This window comes from Phaseolus vulgaris, chromosome 7 (assembly GCF_051622355.1).
Source record: "Phaseolus vulgaris cultivar YP4 chromosome 7, ASM5162235v1, whole genome shotgun sequence".
NCBI classification, from domain to species: domain Eukaryota; kingdom Viridiplantae; phylum Streptophyta; class Magnoliopsida; order Fabales; family Fabaceae; genus Phaseolus; species Phaseolus vulgaris.
This window is the reverse complement of record NC_143504.1, coordinates 35419954-35433591: the sequence shown is the minus strand read 5'-3', so window position 1 is coordinate 35433591 and position 13638 is coordinate 35419954. Positions and strand designations below refer to the sequence as shown.

The 13638-nt window shown below is 32.9% G+C and overlaps 2 protein-coding genes across 4 annotated transcripts; one reads left to right on the top strand and one right to left on the bottom strand.

Moving 5' to 3' along the window:
• Positions 1 to 2217: 2217 nt before the first annotated feature.
• LOC137828275 (GPI-anchored adhesin-like protein) lies at positions 2218 to 5303 on the top strand. 3 transcript variants are annotated; one of them, XM_068634768.2, is made up of 2 exons: positions 2218 to 2383; positions 2690 to 5303. In XM_068634768.2, exon 2 carries the CDS (start codon positions 2707 to 2709, stop codon positions 4765 to 4767), a length of 2061 nt encoding a protein of 686 aa, XP_068490869.2. In that variant the 5' UTR covers positions 2218 to 2383; positions 2690 to 2706; the 3' UTR covers positions 4768 to 5303. The 3 variants fall into 3 exon arrangements, with proteins under 3 accessions (XP_068490869.2, XP_068490867.2, XP_068490868.2); XM_068634766.2 differs by having other exon boundaries at positions 2221 to 2383; positions 2675 to 5303; XM_068634767.2 differs by having other exon boundaries at positions 2251 to 2383; positions 2670 to 5303.
• A 557-nt stretch (positions 5304 to 5860) lies between these two features.
• LOC137828276 (uncharacterized) lies at positions 5861 to 8247 on the bottom strand. Its single transcript, XM_068634769.2, has 5 exons — positions 7969 to 8247; positions 6686 to 6800; positions 6506 to 6595; positions 6290 to 6388; positions 5861 to 6196 (listed from the first exon to the last, which is right to left on the bottom strand). The coding sequence occupies exons 1-5, from the start codon at positions 8229 to 8231 to the stop codon at positions 6095 to 6097; spliced, it is 669 nt and encodes a 222-aa protein (XP_068490870.1). The 5' UTR covers positions 8232 to 8247; the 3' UTR covers positions 5861 to 6094.
• Between the last annotated feature and the right edge of the window lie 5391 nt (positions 8248 to 13638).

The window sequence follows — 13638 nt, the reverse complement described above, 5'->3', positions numbered from 1 at the left end:
TATTAGTCAAATATAAAAATATAATGAAAGATACACACATTTTGACATTTAGAAACATTTAAAAACATATTTTTATCAAAGTTTAGAAAACACATTTTCGCCTAACAAGGACTTGGCTCATCTAGCGAATTAAATACATAATGTAATTTTCCTAACCACCATTTTGCTCGCCCAACCAAAGGCACCAACACAACCAACCACTTAGTTGGACAATGAACAAAATGTTCGCCCAATGACTACTCCACTGAGAGTTTTTCATAAAAACATTTCACCTACCGAGATTTGGTTCGTCTAGTGACCAAAAGGCTAGTCTAGCGAGTTTGGTTGACCACTTTTGCTTTGCCTTATACTCTATTGGAACAAAGCAAAGAAGGAGGCGGAATGGAGAAAGGACAAGGATGGTCTTGCTTGGCGCAAAGGTTGTTGGTTCGAGGGTAGGGATGGTACTAAAGGTCCTCCCGGTTTTTCTTTTGGACAACTGCTCACCGTTGGATCTCACCAATACAACCCCCTATAGTTTTCGTTACCTAGATATCTTTTTTTTTCATTGTTCCCAAGGATTTTTTGGGTAATCCACCCAATAATCAAAACTCTTAGGTTTTTATTAAAATGAATTTCGCTCAATGAGCACATAGTTTGCCTAGCGAGCCTCCATAATTCAGAAAAATTTGAAGATAACATGTGGATCATAATTGGTTCAAGATAAATTTTAACTTCATTTTTTCTAAATAAAAGTAAATATATTATCTCAAACTAATTACATCTCTTACCAATATATCTTAATTGTAGAAATCTAACAATCAAATTGATGCATATGCATACTCATTTCAAAAGCATTTGAAAACATAATGAGATTTACATTTCAATTCAACCAATACAAATATTCCATATCACAATCAATTTAAAGCCAAATCAAGATAAACTCATTTAAATAAAAATCAATTAGAATATCAATTTGTAGAAGAACTTGTTCAAATCTATGTGACCAAGTCTCTTTTACATTGAGATCGTCTAACATAAAGTTCTATTGAAAACTAAACTAACTTCCCTTACCTGTTTACTTTGCTCAACACTAGACCAAAAACTTAAACTTCACAAAACTCACAAGAAGGAAAACTTGTACATAAAAAGTCCTTATTAGCGATCTAAGTATATCCCTACGATCCTATAGAGACTTATCTTAGGTAAAAAAAACCCACATGCAAACACCATTCTCCCAAGCATGCAATACTTTTCAAAAGTGACAGTAGAAAAATGGTGAAAATAAACCTACTCTAATAAAAATTATAATAAAATAACCTTAATATATTCTTGACTAGAAATTATATAATAGCTTTTGATCCTTAGGATGAATAGCTTGATCATAATTTTAGAAAAAAGAAAAAAAAATACTAATTATTTTAAAATAAAGTTCGAATAACTAAATTTTTTATTTATAAAATTTTCACTTTAATATTAAAATATTAATGTTTCATTTCAATTATAACATTTCTATTCTTAAACAATTTTCCAAATTCTTACAATATAAATAAAAAACATTTTAAAATATAGTGTATATAAAATTTCATCCTAATATTTTAATACAAAAATGTTAATTTATTTTAAAAAGTTAAATAAGTTACACTAAAAAATACAAATTTAAATAAAGTTGATTTAAAATAAAATTAAAATCATCATACACATATGAATACCATTGGTAAATTAAAATAAATATAAAAAATAACCGAGTTAATTAATTTTTAAATATTTATAAATTTAAGTAATTTTAATAAGTATACGTTGAAAATATTAATCAATTTCTATTTTTTTTTTCTTTAACCTACTTTTAAGGAGGTAAATAATAAGTTCACCTATGAATTGAAGAAGATTTTAAAAAGAAAAAAAATTGAATTGATAAGTGAATTAAAAATAATGAAATATAAATAAAAAAATTAAATACTGAATAAAATATATTTTTCTAATAAAAACTCTATTAAAAAACCCAAATCTATAAGAAATGTATGCATCTTTTATCCAAATGCGGATATATTGGTTCAATTTTATTTTTGATTCTGTTTGCCGCCCAACGCACAGGAATGCCATTTGTGAACTCAGGTTAAAGGGTACAGTAGTATTTTCACTCTTCAGTTAATTCTTTTGAATTATTTGGAACGAGCACTTAAAGTTAAACTTTAAGTAATGTATTATAATTATTATTATCATTTTAATTTAAAGTTTAATAATTAAAGTGAAATGTTCAAACCCAAACGAAAGCAAAGGAAGTGCGCCACGCATTCATTGTTGGTGTGTTCCCAGTTAAGGTTGAAGCGAGTTGGTGTTTGAGATCCTTTGTTGCTTCATCTGCATCACTCAGATCCATCACACCCACCTTCTACTTTCACAGGTAACGTCACACCCACTTATATTTCCCTTTCCGATCCCTCGCCACATTCGTTTCCTTTCCCAGAGCAACTCTTTTTTAGAATCTTCTGGAAATTCAATGACCACGACCCAACTTAGAAATTCTACGCTGTCAATTTTTAGTACTTGTAATTCTTCCTTCTTTTTTTTCGCATGAAGATTACCGTATGCCTCTGTTAGGTTCATCTTGTTTGAAAACTAATGTGCTTATGCAGAATGTGTCAATGTGATGTTAATTAACTAATTGATTAAATAATTGATGTATTTAGATCAGTTCAATGTGATGTAGATCCTGCAGGCCTCACTATGAGTAAAGCAGTTTCATCGAAGAAATCTTCCTCATTGCCCCCACCACCTACACCAGGCACAGTTGCATCATCCTATTCAAAAAAGAAGCGAAGTCCTAGAAGCCCTTTGCAGGATCTCAACCGCATTTCTAGCAGCAGCAACAGTAGTTATGCTTCTAGCACTGTCTCCACTGAAGCCCCAAAGGGGTGCCTCAGGTTTTTGTCATCCTCTTCTTTTAGAACCCCTGTCCACAGACCCAAGAATCTCACTAAAACTCCCAGCTCAGCCCCTCATGTAGCTGCATTGAAACTGTCTAAATCTAAATCCTCCAAGGAAAACATTCCAAAGGGTGATTCTGGGTTGAAAACTAAGACACTTGCATTGGATAAGGCGCGGAATCATAGGAAGAAGCCTCCTTCTGTCTACCAATGGCAGTCTGGGAAGAAATCAAGTTCTAGGACTCGTCAAAACCAAATGTCTAAGCCTTGTTCCGCTTTCAATCACCGTGGCAAGTTTATACCTAGGTTGTCATCTGCATCAGACCAGGTAAAGGAAAAAGAGAATATCTTGGTAGGCAGAAATGATAAAGTTGGTGAGCATGACCATGTCATATTGTGTCATGGTGATTTAAACTTTACTCCTTCGACCAAAAATGCTACTGGGTCGTGTTTGAAAGATGTTATAGTTTTTGGGGATTTGGAGGAGAATCCAAATGCGAGCATCAGTAGAACGCCTCCGATTCATAACTCTGTTTCCCCGGAGATACAATGTGGGTCCTCTCTGGTTCCAAAAACTGTAACATCTTTCAAACCTGCTTGTTATGGCGCTGGCTATGTTGTTTCTGGTGTTGTTGATAAGAGGAAATGTAGGCCCAGAGGGATTCTCACTGTAGAGAAGAAGTATTCAGGCAGTGGTAAAATAGCTGATAGTAGTTTTGATGATGATGAGAAAAAAGTAATGGACACTATTGACCATTCTAGTCCTTCCGTGTTACCTTTGCCATCTGAAGCTGTAGTGCATTGGCTTTCTTCTCCATCTAACAAGGGAAAGAACATTCTGAGTCAGAAGTTTGAAAATGGACTAAATAAAAGTCAGGGACTAGCATCATCCATAACTCTTGCTTCCAGTACTTCGCCAACATCCAGTTCCAAGACTTTTTGGAATGTAAGTGACAGCAGTGATTTGTCTGGTGGTGCCAATGGTATCATGAGAAAAATCAGATCTTCAATTTCTCCAAATGGGCTTGCTGAATTTCAAGTACCCTCTGATTACATGTTATCGCCTTCTTATTCATCTTTGTTGTTTTCTCCCAATCCCACACCTGTTTGTAGGGCAGGTATCTTAGGAAAAGGAAAAAGCGATCGATACAATGTCATAGATGAGAATTCACCCTTTTCCCAGAATTCATATGACAGTAGAAATGTTATTCAAACTCCACAATCAGATTCTAGTTCAGAATTACATGTTAGATTGTCATTGGTGAATGTAGACAATCAAAAGGAAGATAATTCTAACCCTGACCTTAACTCATCCAGGAACATACTTCTATCAGAAAGCTTCCTTGTCAATAGTTCGATGCCCCCTGTGGAGTCTGTTAATTCAAGTTTCCAATTTGATTGTTTAACTATGCCTTGTGAATCTATTGATCTCAGTAAACTTCCAAAATTTTTGGATGATCAGGACCCATGGTTATCTAGTTCAACAGTGAATGCTTCACAATCCCAAAGGATATCGTGGAGGGAAGGGTCACTGAGCCAACCTTACGAGCTGGATGAGTGTGATTGCTGTAGATGCTTGTCAGATGAAGAAGAAAATATCAATGACTCTGGTATCAATAAGTTTTCAGGTCCTCAAGTCATTATTGAAACAAAGGATGGTAAAAAATTGGGCAGTGATACTGCAATTACTGAAACTGAGGATAATGAACAGGAAATTGATGGCCTTGGCAAAGAAAAACATCAAGCTTTGATGTCATGTTCATGTGCTGAGTCCCTAAGCATTGATGGTGGTGGTCTAATTGCTTCGGGGGATGATTTAGACTGGACTTTTTGCCGCGTGAACAAGTTATTTGATGTGTGAGTCAACCCTTCGCTGTTTAAATCCATTTGTGAAAAAAAAACTTGTAATGTAACACCCCCTTGATCTAGATGGTTATTTGAACAAGCTCTTAACTTCCTCTAAGGCTACGTGGAAATTCGCCTCGCTGATGATGTGCACTTGTCTTGTATATATAATGGGTTGAAGGAAGAATTTCGACTTGGTGGAAGCACAATTTTCTCTAATTCCAATTTAGGAATAATTAACTGCTCAAGTGGTTAATCAAATCAATAGTGGCTACTAGTAACCATTCTTTGAACATATCATCAACTGGTTGAGTATGCTTCCCAAAGTATAATTTTTTTTACGGACAATTTTATGTAATGTAGCCTCCTCTTTTTCCTTTCTTTTTTTCGTTCTTGTTTTTAGTGAAATTTGTCTTTCACTTTCCTACGGGTTAACCAACATGGAAACCAACATTGAATCATATTGGTAGGTAGGGAATATGAGTGGTCGATCTTCACTGTATGCACAAAATTATTGGATTGATAATTGTTTTATTACTATATGTTGAATTAGTATTTTGTCTAGGGGATTGAAGAATTTCGTGACCGAAGAAAAGTAAAATTCAATTGTTGGGACCTAATGATAAGCTTGTATTTGAAACTCGTTTGCATGATTTCATACTGAGGTTCTTGCATTTCAATATAGCAAATATAGAAGGAAGAGGCTTGATGGATTGACATTTCTCTGGACTCAGTTAAGATCCAAATGCTGACAGCATTGATATCCGTATTCAAATTATGGTAGGGGATCTGTTTAAATTAGCGAAGGTTAAATATGCAGAAAACTGTTTTGCTCTGCTTGGTTAAAAATTTGATTACGAGCTATTAAGCTGATTAATACAAACATGAATTCTGATTTTGCTGATCCCAACGTGAGTGCAAGGGATAAGAGCTAGTAGTTGGCATATAAACAACATTTACGATAATATAAGTAGGGACTCCAAACTCGCCAAATCAGAAATCTGAAGTCCATACTTGTATATACATACATTTGATATCTTATTTCAATCATATCTAATTATATTAAAATTAAACAATTGTACCGGATTGAACATTGTGAGTAATCGGTCTGTGTAAATATTTGCCAGAGTATCGTAGCCATCAAAATCTAACCAAGGCTTCTGTTAATAGCTATTCTTAGTGCCAGCCAATACAAAAGAATTGTGAGAGAACGCTTAAGCTTATCCATAATGTGCCCACATACAAAATCATCAATGCAAAAAAGTTTTAAATAACTATTCCACAATGCTTTTAAGTAACCAAAGTTTTACTGGAAACAGATACATACTTCTTTTTTCTAATCTCTAAACTGTCTTTGCTTTTGGGGTCTTCTTCCTGATTTGTTTCCTGGTAATCAAGTACTTCATCTCTATAAAAAATAGCAATGCACCACAAAGTGCTGTGCTCTGCCATGAAAAAATTGAACACTTTATATTAAGTTGTCACACAGGTAAAATCACCAGATAGGAACACATGAAATAACAATAGTTTGCAAATACCTGAATGAAATCACTCAGCAATAAACTGAATTCAGGCTTATTAGGTCTATAGTTGTAGAAATCATACAGAATTGGTGTAGAAAGTGCCAGATAAAAGAGCTACAAAAAAAAGTAACCAGAGTTATGTTTTAGAACCAAAACAAAGATCAAAACTGGAAAGTAAATTTAAGAATAACAAAGTATATTCATTTCAAAGCTAAGAGAGTAAGCCCTCACCAGAAGATAAGATCCAAATGTACTCCCAAGAACAAATAGAATTCCTCCAACCCCCTTTAAAAATATGGTAGAGGCAATGACTGGCCGAACCTGTGTTTAACATTTTATCCAGAGAAGTAATACCAGTAAAAATTAAGTTCCATTCCAAAAAATTGATGGTGGAAGAAAAGATGGCCTTACATTAATATCTGGTACTGCTACCCCCAGTTTGGAGGATAAATTTCTCCTCACAACCGTGAGCTTGGGAATCAACTCCTTTGCAACGGGTCCACCAGTGTCATCAAATTCATTAAACCTGGCAACATGCATTCTATATAAATATGAATGTACTAAATGTTGCTTTAATCACAACCAAACATTTCATAGACAAAAATGTTGTCAAACAAGGTACGGGGTATACAACCTATGCCCATTCATAAACATCAACATGGTGATGCACCACCAAGCAAGGTAAAAAATAAAGTAATAGGACTTAAAACTGCTGAAAAGGTTATATCTAGCTACTGAAATGCATCCCAACCAACATGTCTGCAAGACATCGTATCAGAACAATAAAATTTAGTAGAGCTGTAGTCTCTGCACATATTTGATGAAACAAATACCATTGGAAAGCCAGCCAGATTAGTTCTTACTTAATCAGTTGATTTGATACACAACAAGGCGTCTACTGAGATCTTATATTCACTATCCATCCATCCTTCAATAAAGACAAAAATGTAAAATTAAAGGCAGCATAATTCATAAAGAATTAAAATACTATTGCTGTTAGAGTTGGAGTTTTAACCTAACTCATCCCTACAAATTCAGTTCCTAAGATAAAGTTTGCACCTCTTGCACCTTACTTATAAGTTATATGGTATATTATAGGTATATCACAAGACAATTTGAGATCATCAACAATTGATGCCTCACAGCTCCTTGTGTAGTGTGTTAGGCACAAAGCTGAATTCAAGCCATATTAAATGACGCATTAAAACCATCAATTTGCAGACTGTACTTAATTAGGCGTCAGACAAAGTACTAATTGCAAACTTAAAAATCCTCAATGATTTGAAGGAAGCGACTACAGGAAAAGCAACATCAAACGTACACGCGATGAGAAACTCAAGGTTTCAGGATTGCTTCGGTTGTTGTTACTATTAATTCCTCCTTGTATTTATTCCGACATGCTGGCATACTTAAGAGAACGAAGCAATTAACTAATAATTTACATTAAAGTAAACCATGAAGTTCCAGAGACAACTCTTTATGCTAAAAGATGTGTCATTAAACTTGAGAACAGCTCACCATAGTTCCCAAAAGAATCATTGAGCAAAAGGAAAATAACCCAGTTATAAAAAAATGTATCCATTAAACAACAAACAAATCTGAATGAAAATCCAGATGCACAAAATGAAAATTTAATGGGAAAACATTAAATAATTTGAACATTACGGATGGATCTAGAGAGAGGGAGGACTCACATCTGCCATGCTGAGAGGATGAAGAGGGAGGCAAAGAGGAGACGACCCAGAAAGGAGGAAAAGCCCATTGTTGTGAGTGTGTTTTGAAGTAGCAGGAGAGAAGCAGAAGATGAAGGGAAGAAAATAAAAGAAAAGTGATCAATTTGGATTTGGTCTGTAATTTGAATCGTCAAAGAATTGGAACCAAATTTAAGGTTTGAGACATTTGGAATATTTAGAGTGAGAGGAGGATAAATGTTATGCAAGAAAATCACAAAGGTCATATATACTTTTTTATTTTTGTCATTAACACATATGCTTATCTTACTGCTTTAATTGATTTGTCATGTTTTTTGCCTTTGATTTCAACTAACTTAATTGCAATCGCTTTAAGATCTAAAGTACGCGTGACTCCGTACAACGTTGTTGATTTCTTGGTGTTTGATTTGATTTTTAATGAAGAATTTGATAAATGTCAGGAATGATGGGTTCAGAAAGAGTTAATAATAAGAGATAACGATTGAAATAAATCATTGTCTTTTTTATTCCAATCCAAGTTAAAGAAAATTAACTCATGAAAAACAAATGAAAAAGATGAATTATTTACCTAAATTTTAAATATTGAATCTTAAAATAAAAAAGAAGACCATGTTTAGCTATGATAATATTTTGAAGTTAATTTTTAATATTTTAGAATTTAAACTGACATATTTTTAAGTCATAATTAGATTTTTGTTTTGTAATCGTGTATATTTTTTTATAACAAACAAATTCTACTTGAGTCAAGTAAATTATTATTTATGGTAAAAGAAATTCTCTTAATATTCATAATATTGTCTCTGTTCAAAGTTCAAATACTATAGATTAATTAAGGTAGAGCAAACTCTTATATATTTATTCACGTTTTATATTTATATTGTTTTAACATTGGCTGATGTCCCATTTTTTTATTATAATATTTTTAAATATTTATGCATTATTAATAATTTTTTTGACTTAATAAATAATGTTGTATTAATAAGATTTTATATTATATTATATTAATATTATTTATCTTGAAATATATGTTATAAATATATCTTAATTATACTTTATAATTCGATTATATAATACTAAAATTAATATAATATGTCAATAAATCATATTGAATTTCTTATTTACCTGTTATCATATCTCAATCAAATTAGAGTCAAACTCAAATAAATGATCATATTAATAATTCATTAAGTTAAGATAACGATAAAATCACTCCAATTATATTTAAGAATGTAAAATAAACTCTTCATCTCAGATATAATAATTTATTAAATTATAAAACTATGTAAAGTAAAAATGATAGAAAGTTGGAAAGTGATTGGTAATTTGGAAGACCCCTTCTTGTGATTTGACATGAGTGTCTCAAATAAATTTAAAAGTAACGATTAAATTTATGTTGCCTTCATTTTTAATTTAAATAAATTTTTATTTTCAGGTATGCATGAGATGTAGGTGGGTTTTAGTTTAGGATGAAATGTTTGAATTATGATATTTTGACATTTAATAAATTTGTATATTTATCGTATATTTACTATTTTGCACTTTGTTTTTTTGTTTTATTTTTTTACTGAATACAAAAATTTATTTTTAATGATCATGTCTCTCTTAAATATGGATTGTCAAGTGATTGAAAAGATGTGAAAACATTAAAAAAGAGGTTTATTATCGTGGGCTAAAAACAAACGATAATATACTCGTCGTAATGGTAATTATCGTCGGCATAATGTTGATAAGAATTTTGAAGCTAATATACTCGACGTAAAGATATTGGCGGGTGTGGACGACACATGGCGGGTGTTTTTTGCGTAGGTCAAGCGTGGGCTTAGCCTACAAGAAGTTTAGAAATTTATAAAAAATTGTGAGCTTGACCCACGCTTAGCTCACACAAAATTATATTAGCGTGGGCCAAACCTTCAAAATGTCCAAGTAGTTATAAAAATTGTGAGTTTAACCCACGGTAGGCCCACACAAAATTATATTAGCGTGGGCCAAACTTTCAAAATGTCCAAGTAAAATGAGTTTAGCTACGAGGGGCACACAAGGAGTGTATATTTTTTTATATTATTTATTTGAAAAAGTGTAGGCTTAACCTACAAGTTTGGCACGTAACTAGTTTCAATTTAAAATATATTTTTATTGAAATAAATCAATTTAAAAAAGAAAATTATTTTTTTATTAAAATAAATCAATTTTAAAATTACATTAACTAATGTGAAATCAATTTTAAATTACTTTATTTCTCTTTTTCTTATTACATTTATTCTATATTTTACCTATTTCATTTTTTTCAATAGATAAAATTATTTTAGGAAGCAATCTAATATGAAGAAATGTTTTTCTTACTAAATTTTATTTATTTATCACTTTTTCTTTAAGAAATATTTAGTTACGTTAGTTTGGTTGAAAAGAATGTATGAGGATTTATAATGATGGTAAAACTCTATATCTTATATACTAAAACTAATTTAAATTTTTTTATTAAAAAGCTAAAATTGAGAGAGTTAAGTAAAGTAAATGTTGAAACTCTGTAGTTCATAATGATAAAGCATAAGCCTAATAGTTACTTTTGTCTGCAAAGCTAACTGCACTCTTAATATTTTACCCTCCAGACAAACCAAAATTTCCACAAACAAATTACCAACTTTATATATTTTGCTTCATCAAGAAAATAAATATTCTAGTTTATTCTATTTGCATGCCAAAGGAAGAAAAAAAGCAAGGGAAGAACAAAAGAGGAAAATAAGAAAGGTAAGCAACGAATATACAAATAACTAAATGGTGTTTTGGGGTAAACAACGTTAATGTGAGATGAGAGATGTCCTAGGGTCCAAAAAGAACATCAAAAGCACTTTAACTGCAGCAAAAACAACATCAAAACAGCACCAAACCAGCACCAAAACTGCAACATAAACCAGCATTTATACAGCATAAAACCAACTAAAAACACTACTAAAACTGCAGCAGCAAACCAACATTTGTACATCATAAAACCAGCACCAAAACTGCTCCAAAACAGCACCAAAACTGCAGCAGAAAACCAACATTTATATAGCATAAAACCATCAAAAAGCAGTACCAAAACTGCAGCAGCAAACCAACATTTGCAAAACATAAAAACTAGCAAAACCAGCACCAAATCTGCAGCAGAAAACCATCATAACCCTAGCAGCTACTTCGTGATATCTAACTCCCCATGCATAATCATAATCATAATCATAAGTTGAGCTATTAAAGCCTACCTTGCTTACAACAAATCAGTATATGCTACTATCTAATCACCCACCAAAGGAAAAGAAACTTCAACTTTCTGATTATTTTGTACATTATCAAACTTCATCAAGAGCAGTATGCGACATCAATGAAGGCAATGAAACATAATCTAGTTAATACAAGGAAAAACAAGTTATAGTACCATACATAAATATTGTTTTAAGAAACAAAATATAGATACTTAGTAGGCCCAATGCAATGTCGAGGTGTGATTGACGACCAGTAGAGTGTAATGCCCCACCTCGAGTCGATGACCTATTCAATTTATTTTGGATTGATTGTTCTTTGAACTTTTTTGAATCCCAATAGTCCAAGAGACCAATCCATGCTTGTTCACTAATCTAGTTAGGTCTAGTTGCTTTCATCCTAGCTTTACCAAGCATATCAGAGAGGCGTTTTCTCACCTTTGACTCGTACACTTTTCTAATTTCCCACTCATCATGAGGGGCCCAAGTCACTCGAGTCTGTAAAAAGAACAACAAATTTAAATAAAAAGTTAATGAATATAATAAATGCTTAAATGGAAATGAGTGAAAATGTTATGTTAAGATCACCTTAAATTTAGTCCACCATTTAAGTTGGACTTCCTCTGGTGTTTCGTCATAGTGATAGTAAGGACCCCTAAATTGTGACCTAATTGCATGCCCAATTGCCTTAGTAGCACAATGATTAGGTGTCCATCTACAAAACATGCAAACCAAAATGTTAAACATGAAGTATAACAAACAATTCACAATAAAGTTCAATGTGATAATAAGCTTACCCTTTACCCACTGATCGAATGATGACCTTCCCACTACCATCATGTTCTTCATCAGGGATATCATGGTGTGTCGTGGGTTGTACTGGCGTATCAGGGGAGGGTTGCCCTGATGCCTGAGTAGGCTGAACTGATGTAAGAGTGGGTTGCACTAGAATTTTTTAGGAGTCACATGAACGGATGGAGCACTAGAGAAGTGAACTAATGAGGGAGTAGATGTGGACTGTAATGGATTGTAAGTGGGAAAGAGTGTCGGAGTAGACAAATATTGGGCTGCTGGAGCCACGGGAGACAGGACTGGTATAATACGAGAGGTATAAGGAGGAACATTGTCCTGTCGCATTGCAGAACGAAAGGATGAGGAGGGGGTTGAGGAGGAAGGGGTCGAAGAAGAAGGGGTCAAAGAAGAAGAAGGGGTGGAAGAAGAGGGCGTGAAGGATTGAGGAAAATGGGATTTGGGTGATGGGCCAGAATAAGGAATGGACCCTAGTTCTATTGCAAGACGGCCATGCATAGATGTGTGAACTCCACGCTTAGCATTGTTATGTCTAATAACAGAACCATCCCTTCCTCTAGTTCTAGGCATTTTTCCTGGAAAGAAAATGGCATCATAAAAAAAGAAAGCATAATAATCTGATCTAATTTGATCACAAAAAAGAAAGTGGAAACAATTTAACGTATAATGTTACTTGGAGACATGTTTTGCATGATTATAAAAAACAGTGGAACTGATTTTTAGTGATTGAACTTGGGAGAACTAGCTAATAAACATCAAAACCAAGTCAACTTTAACAATTAATTTGCAATTTTATACTTGTGTATCTAGATAACCTTAGATTTAACAGACTTCTCCTTCATGCTGTAAAAGGATATGAATGAGAATAATAAGAATGAGATTTTTCTTGAATTATTAGTTCGGTTATACATAAACAAAGTCAAAAGGAGACAGACAACACAAAACCTGGGAGAACAAGTCTATGCTAGGTCTCAGTTGGAGTTAAAAAGGGTAGGTGGAAATGACAATTATTCAGACAAAATAATTTGTAAACAAAGTACATATATATTTTCATCTAATCCATATTCACCACAAAAAAGAGAGAAGAAAGAAGAAGAAAAGAAAAGTAACCTGAAATTCAAATGATCGGCTGACAAGGTTAAGACCAAATCCAATCAGCAATGCCGCTGCCAAATATCTATTTTTGATAATTCAACTATACAGTATGAAATTTGATAATGCAGATTTCTCTTATCAATGTTGTTATGGAATTGCGTAAGTTGTGCTGCCACCCCTTCATGTTACAAGGAGTTCAACCTGATCTTAATGATGAAAAACAGGCACATGAGTAAGCTCACATGCTATATTATCTGAGTGCCATTATCTGTTTGAAACATTGATTCTTTTTTAATTAAAAGAAAGAACGATAATGTATCACTATTGGGTTGCAATCCTAACCAGATTTAGTCTACAAAGTGTACCAATCATATGCAGCATTCTGAATACAATTAAACCAATCTGAACTGTATGGAAATCCAAACAATAATCCAAGTTCCTATCAAAGTAAAAGAGAAAGTATATGAAGTTTATAATTGTTAACTTTTGCACCTAAGCTAAAGTATTTAAAGTT

Excerpts from the sequence above, each read along its gene's own strand:
- LOC137828275 (XM_068634768.2), top strand. The coding sequence starts at position 2,707 with ATGAGTAAAGCAGTTTCATCGAAGAAATCTTCCTCATTGCCCCCACCA.
- LOC137828276 (XM_068634769.2), bottom strand. The coding sequence starts at position 8,231 with ATGACCTTTGTGATTTTCTTGCATAACATTTATCCTCCTCTCACTCTA. Across the intron at positions 6,801-7,968 it reads ATCCTCTCAGCATGGCAGAT|GTTTAATGAATTTGATGACA; the intron begins GTGAGTCCTCCC and ends GCATGTTGCCAG. Across the intron at positions 6,596-6,685 it reads TAGCAGTACCAGATATTAAT|GTTCGGCCAGTCATTGCCTC; the intron begins GTAAGGCCATCT and ends TGTTAAACACAG.